Consider the following 7,308-nt stretch of genomic DNA (forward strand, 5'->3'; position numbering starts at 1 on the left):
TGAGCTAAAAATTTCACAAGATAGAGAGTCTGATCTCCCTTGGGAGAACTCCAGCATTAGCCCAGCCTCCCTCAATATAATTAATTAAGTACTTGAAGCCTAATCCTACAACCCATGGTATTGTCCTGTTTTTTTGGTAATTACCAAAGAATCCTTCCTTGAATTTACTTGAAGCTTTCCCAGCAAAGAGGGGAAGGTTGTCATACTTAGAATTGTTCAAGCAGTAAATATCTCTAAGGTAATGGTTCTCCACAAAGGAAATGGAGAGAAGATTGCCAAGGATTGCCCATGGAAGTCTCTGAGCTGAGTTAGATTTTGTACCTGTCTCTTTCAGGTCAATGTCTTTTCCATCACACTGTTCAGCAATAACCAGAGCTAGAAGGAATATGTTGGGAGGAAAAAGCATATCTAAGTGCAAAACAACCAGGGAAAAAAGTTTAATACCATTGAAAAAAATATATATACAAAAGTTCTTGGAGTTTGTTTGGGTTTGTAACATAAAGCACCATTAATTCCACAGTACATAACAACTCAGCCTACTACACCTTGCAGAAAGCACCCAATACTCCTGAAATCTGATTTAGCACCAAGGAATTGCCATCTTGTTTAGCACCAAGAAGCCTGTCAAACACGCCCTTTGGTCCCCCTGCCCTCCTCTCTCATGTGCATCAGGCACCATCCAGCTGCTCATGGGTAGCACATGAGACCTATCACTGGTATTCAAACACCAAATAGGAAAGGAGGAAGAAGGAAGTTTGTTTCTGGAGATATTCGGTGTTAGAGAGTCTTGCTTCTCTTCAGGGAGACACAGGGGCACTACACACTGTAAATAGACAATATCTGGTTTTGCAGCCTGTTGAGGAAGAAAGAAAGGGATTCGGTCCTGAGCATCACCTCCCGCATGCCTCTTCCTCTCTAATGCCTGAAATCCTGTCTCTGAGCAATTCCGCATGCTTGACCTGCTAAGGGAGGGGAAGAAACTCACAGTCTCCTTTAGTTCCCATGATCCCATCATCACATGTTTCCCTGGGAAAAAAACAGCTTTGCCTCAGTGAAACCTTGTTTTTATACCCATTACCTCGGTGACAGTGGTGGGGGAGGATCCAGGGCAGAAAGTGCCTGAAACTCATTCCAGTCTGTACAGCTTCTTTAGCAAAGCAGGAAGGGTAAGAAAACAGGGAAAGAAAAAAGGAAAGAGAGAAAATGTCCTGCAATTCTCTCAAGTTCATTTTTAATACTTAGCCTGGGTCCCTGTGCCTTTGCCATCCCAGGACAAGTGGGGATTTGACATCCCAGGGTCCGACTACGGGACCTAGTCCTCTGTAATGATGCGTAACTCCTATGGGAGAGCTCTGGTAGTCCCAGGTGCTACAGGCATCTGCTACAGCCAGACCATGGCTAATGAGACTGCAGGAGCTAGGTAAGTCAGAAGACTTCACTACCAGTGACGGGCAGAGGAGAAATACAGGTTCTCCTGCTTGTCCTGTCCTGAGACTCACAAAAGGGACAACTGTTGGCACTGCTGTTCATGGGAGCATCACAACATGTGGAAGTAGGTTTCCCAAAGTGCTGAGTCAGCCTCACCCGCTCCCCCCAGGCCTGTAGCAATCCCAGAGGGATGTGATTGAGAGCAGTGTGAGACCAGTACCAATGGTACTAGAAAATCCTACCTCTGACATTCCTTTCCCACTGTGACATCTCCAACCTGACAAGAAGAGTGAGGGTTTGATTTAGCCACATGCTTTTCTCAGTTGCTCTGATGAGATTGCCTGAAAGGGCACAGAGCATGTGGCAGGGAAGCTTTTAACCCTGGGGCAAGATGCTGTAGTCTCATCTCTATCTCTTTTCCATCGCAGAGGCAAAGAGGTGCCAACCTGCCCAGGTTTGGAACTGATTTAACTGCAATTGCCCTTACAGCCTCCAGTTCAGGTCCTGAAACAGCGGTCTCTCAATACCAATGTGAGAGAACCACCTTCAGGAGGACAAAGTAATGGCATGCAAGAGCCAGGGCCTGACTCTCCCCTCACATCAGCAAGTCTTAGTAATGACTGCTGACAGCAATGGAAAGGCATGGGTGCACCTCTGCCAAAGAAGAAAGCAGATTCGGGTTCACTGTCTGGACTAGCTTCTCACAGCTGGGGAACCAAGACCAAGTAGCACCCCAGGGGAGGTTTGGGTGGGAGGTTTGGTAGGCTTGTCCCTCCCTCTCATTCCGTACTTATGATCCCTAGTGGGTATAGAGTGGTGGGCCCTAGTGATTCAATGGCAGATGCCTCTGAAGGGTCTGGCTGAGTGTCTGGCCCTTCATCTCTTCAAAGAGCTAGAGCTGGCACAGAGGAGGACAATCCCACCAGGCCTAGATTTGACAGCCAGCCTGGACTCTGTGACACAGAAGAGTGTCTAAGGAAAGCCAGTTACATACTTCAGAAGTCCAACAGCCTCCTTTTTGGAAAGACAGTGCCATCTCCCACTGGTTCTACAGCTTCCTTGTGCTATAGGAGGTCATTAGACCCCAGTCTGCTCTCCAGACCACAGGTATGAGAGTTGACACCTCTGAAGGCTATGTTGCAGGCTGCAAAACTGGCCTCTCTAGTTGGGACAGAGAGGAGCCTGGATGCACCTGGGCAGTGGGGACTTTCTAGCCCTTTCTATGGGAGTCCTTTGTGTGTGAAGCCCCAAGGAGGGTCACATCCCCAGAGGAGCACAATTTTAGCCTTCCTCCTGCTCTAGGACCCTAAATGCCAGACACAGTTCACTGACGGATTTAGAAGAAGTCAATAACCTAAGTTGGGGTCATGAGGTGAGGGGGTGAGAGATGGCAGTGTCACGCTGTAAGTGGACAGATACAGGCCTGGTTACAAGAGAGGGTGAGGTGGGAGCCAATGTGGCAAGTTTCACACTCAGTGCCTGAGACTTGACAGGCCCATTTCCAAGTGATTTGCAGTGGTTGCGGGCAGTAAAGAGAGAGAGAGAGGAAGAAGAAAAAGGCCAAAGCGGCCCCAAGGAGGAGGAGAGGCAGTTAGTCAAGGCTGGGCTTGACCAGGTACCCATTGAAGGTGATGTACACATCAACATCATCACTGTAAATGGCATTCTCCCGTTCCCGCTTGTAAAGCCTCACCCAGATCTCATCATTTTCCTGAAGCTCCAGCATGAGGCTCTGACTCTGCATGATGCTGCGGTCGCTGGGTTGGGCATACAAGATGACTGCCTCTTCTTCATTGTGCATTATGTGCATGTAGGTCTCCTTGAAGTTCCAGGTGTGGACGTTGAGGCTGAAATAGTAAAGTCCAGCTACATAGCAGTAGAATTTGCCGTTGAACATGTCAAAGTGGCTGTAGAGGTTGACAAAGACGGTGTCAAAGATCAAGACCTGGAAGCCTTCGCTGCTGTGCAATGCTTTCTTGCGACCAACAGAGAATGCAGCGTACTGATGCTTGCAGGGGTCTCCTGCGGTGCCCATCTGTCCTTTACTGCCTTTCTGGCCCTGGGCACCCCGCTCACCTCGTGGTCCTTCTTTGCCCCATTTTCCTGGTATCCCAGGCTCTCCCCGGTCTCCTTTCTCTCCTACAAGAAGAAGCAGAGGACACAACTCCTGTGTGATACCAGAGAGAGAGGTGGAAGTGGTGGTCAATGGCCAATGAGGAGGCAGAGAATTGCTCGAGAACGGGGCAATGACAGAAGAAGGAATGTTCCTGAGGGTCACAATATCATTGTGCTTCATGGTAAGGGAGCTAGCAGAGATCTGGGTGTGACTGGGGTCTCTTCTCTTATGAACCTCCAGCTCACCCCCTGATGGGGCCTTGCTGGAGGCACTAGGACCTGTACTTAGGAGACTTCAGCCTGAGGTGGAGCCCAGCAATGCAAAGTACCACACTCCTTTACCTCCATCAACAGTCCCTGCCCTCCTGCACACCTCTCCCATCACCAGTTATCCACGTAGTGTGAACACTGTTCTTGATGTAGGCTGGAGAAGGGGAAGAAGTGCTAATGCCTGTGGGAGAATATGGCTAGAGAGGGACAACGAGGCATGGTCCAAAGGAAAAGATCCAAAAAGCTGGACTTGGCGGATAGTACGGTGCAAGTTAGAGAGCTGGTACTTTGACAATACTGGCATCTTTGGGCATCCTGTACAATTAACATTGCAGTTCTACCCTGGGGTTTGTGCACTGCCTGTCACACACTTGGGCATGCATCAATACAGGCAGAGAGCAGCATCAGAACATACTTTCTGTACAGAGAGAAGACGGGAGTCAGAGCAGACTCCACCACATGTGGCACCATCCCAAATTTGTGCCTTGTTCCTTTCCTCCTGTCCATCCCCTATGTGTTTTTGCAAACTTGCTGCTGCAGAGATCCCCCTGCAACTGCCTGCAACTCCCTGCCTCTCTCTCCCCTGGACACACTTCGGAGCTTTGATGGATTCCAGCTACTTCCAGGCTGGGCAGGGAAGGGGCCACATCTGCCCAGATAGTCCAGAGGATCCACAGAGCAACAATAAGCGAGTGGAGCAGGATCCAGCTGGGAACAGGCTTTAGCCCGCAGCAAAGGCTAAAAGGGGAACCCTGAAGGGAGGAGCTGACCTAAAATAGGGAGCCTTTTCCCGCTAGCCAAGCCAGCCACAGCAGGGTGGAACGAGCTGGGGGTCACTGCCAGTTGGCCTGGAGCTGCTTGCAAATAGCTGCTGCCTCCCCTTGCCCTCCTCCTGCTCTGAAATGCATGTGACCCACGGAGCTGGAGAAGGTCTCCCCGCAGCCTTCCCAGGCGCCGATGCCTACCCTGCAAACCTGCTTATTTTGCAGCTGGATAGAGACTGCTCCTTCCCTCAGGCACTACAAGACTCTGGAAGTCTGCGGGAAGGAAGGTGTCCTCCCAGCTTGGCAAGAGGCTGCCGCTGCCTTGTGCCACTGTGGGAGCAGCGAGGAAGAGCCGGCAGCAGGCAGCGTCCTGAGACACAGAGGTCACAGCACTGAGATGCACTGCCTTCCCTCCCCGCAGGCTACCCTTGATCACAGCACCAGACATCTAACCTGGGCACAGCGTGTGTGAGCACATAACCTTCAGGATGGCATCTGGCAGGCTGTTAATATAACCAGCATGCTGGCAACCCAGCTGCCACCTCCACCACAGTGCCACCGGTCCCTGAGCAGGCCTCAGCACCCCGGGGCCAAGACGGGCACTTACCCTTCAGTATGGTGATGTTGATGTAGGGACGGACCTCCGGCATTGGGTAGGGCAAGCGGTGGTGGCTGGGAGGGAGTGGTGGGGCATCTGTGGAAGAGTCCAGTGGGTCACAACAGCGCTTGCAAGCACCAGGGGCTGGTTCTGTGAGACTGGGTTCATCAGTGGGTGCCCCAAGCACAAGAGGGAGAAGAAGAAAGGCCAGGGGTGTGCACAGGTAAATTATATCCATGATGACCTGGGAAGATATAAGGAAGTGCCAGAGTGAGATATAAGAAGGGGAGGACATGGGAGGGACGGAGCAGACATCACCACAAAACAGCATCTCTCTGTGGCTGGAGCCAGGGGTGGGCCGAAATGGCATTGTCCTGTGGAGGGAGTTTACATGCTTGAAGTCCCTAGAGGTTCAAGGCTGCAATCTGAGTAGCAACCACATGGCCCAAGAAGATGCCCCACGCCCTTCTGCCCAGACCAATGGAGACTAGGTGCTAACCCTGGAAGAAGGCTTGACCTTCACTAGGAAAACCACTGGAGCCACTAGAATCCCCAGGCTGAGGTAGAGGAAGGAGACATGGCAAACCACTCAGCCCCTTTAGCGAAAGCATGCTCTGGCAGGCTGCTGAATCTGTGGGGAGGGCTGTGAAAACCTTCTCCAGTCCTCCAGTCACTAGGTCTCAACTTTTTATGGGAGTTAACCCAACACCACCCATCCCAGATGGAGACTAAACCACATCTGTGGACCCAGAACTTAAGTTCAGCCCCTTCCCCCCTGCCAAACCCCATTCCTCTCTGTGCCTCAGCCCCCTCCCACCAATGCTCAGTTGTGTTCTCAGCCAAACCCCAGCACCTTCCCAAAGGGATGTCCAGCTCCTCCAAGAGCAGCAGGCAGTGCCAGGCCTCTGCAGATAGTAGAGTGGAGCTGCTCCGCTGCGGAAGGTGGAAGGAAGAAAAGCTCGGAGCAGGCAGCCTGCAGAGAATTACGCTTACGAAAGACACACGCAAACATCCTGAGAAAGCCCCTCTCCCAGCCCCTGCCCCCCGTCCCCCTGCCTGCACCCCAGCGCAGCACGGCAGCTCACCCCGGAGGCTGAGGGGTCCCCTCTGTGCTTCCCAGCCCCTGGAGCCCTCCGCCTGCAGAGCCGGCCCCCCGGCCCATGGCTTTAAGAAAGCTGGCTCTTGGCACAGGCACTGCCGAGCGCTGGCTGGGCGCACAAGCTGGGCTTGGACCTGCTCCCTCCCCTCTCCTCTCCCTCCCCTCCCCTCCCTGGCTTTGGGCGCTATCCATTGCAAACCAGCTTGGGTTTTGCTGTCGGCGCCTTTTAACTCTTTCCTAGGCGGTTCCTTTTCCTTATAGATTTTTTTTTTTCCCCTCTGCCTTTTCGCTTCCAAACAGCCTAGCCCTGGTCAGCAAAACACAGGCAGCACAGACAGCACCCTGTGCAAAGGGTGGGCAGGCAGCAGGGCAGTGTCCCACCCTCAGCATCTCCGGGTGGGCAAGGAGGGGTGCATCCATGCCAGAGACAGCCTTTCCTTCAGGTGGGATGGTGCAGGGCTCTGTCCTCACTCCTTTGCAGCAGTTCCTTATCCCATGCGTTAGCCCTTAACCAAGCTGGCCCCGCTCTCTCCCCGTCTGTGCCTGTCCCACTCGTAGCCCCCAAACTTCTTCATCTTCCGTTCTCTCCTGCATTGTTTCTTCTGCACGTCACTGCGGCCTCTCACCCCAGGCATGACATTTCTCGCAGGCTCATCCGCCAACTGGGAGAGGCATCAGCTTTTCCCCACTCTGGTCACCCCCTCTCCCCGGGCAGAGCCCCAAGCCTCGCACTCCGGCGTGTGTCGTCCCCCGGTCAGGTCCAGGGCTGAGCAGTGCTCACGGAGCGGTGGGCCTGCCCTGAAGCACAGCAGCTGCCGCCAGCGAAGCTGAAGCTCTGGAGCAAACTCTGGCTGTGATCTTTGTCCCCAGCCTGGCGCCGAGCCGATGTGCTTGTTGGGGTGAGCACTACGTGGCTGGGCCAGAAGGGGAGGGGGCAGAGCGGGGGGGGGGGGGGAGTCCCGGGGGGGTGACACAGACAGGAAAATTTTCGTACACTGCAGAATCTGTTGGGAAGAGGATTTTAGGGGTCCTAC

At 53.0% G+C, this 7,308-nt stretch overlaps 1 protein-coding gene across 1 annotated transcript; it reads right to left on the reverse strand.

Moving 5' to 3' along the window:
• Window positions 1-3,019: 3,019 nt before the first annotated feature.
• Window positions 3,020-6,432, reverse strand: C1QTNF6 (C1q and tumor necrosis factor related protein 6). Its single transcript, XM_010291003.1, has 3 exons — window positions 6,261-6,432; window positions 5,185-5,419; window positions 3,020-3,567 (listed from the first exon to the last, which is right to left on the reverse strand). The coding sequence occupies exons 2-3, from the start codon at window positions 5,411-5,413 to the stop codon at window positions 3,020-3,022; spliced, it is 777 nt and encodes a 258-aa protein (XP_010289305.1). The 5' UTR covers window positions 5,414-5,419; window positions 6,261-6,432.
• Between the last annotated feature and the right edge of the window lie 876 nt (window positions 6,433-7,308).

This window comes from Phaethon lepturus, unplaced genomic scaffold (genome assembly GCF_000687285.1).
Source record: "Phaethon lepturus isolate BGI_N335 unplaced genomic scaffold, ASM68728v1 scaffold32847, whole genome shotgun sequence".
In the NCBI taxonomy this organism is placed as follows: domain Eukaryota; kingdom Metazoa; phylum Chordata; class Aves; order Phaethontiformes; family Phaethontidae; genus Phaethon; species Phaethon lepturus.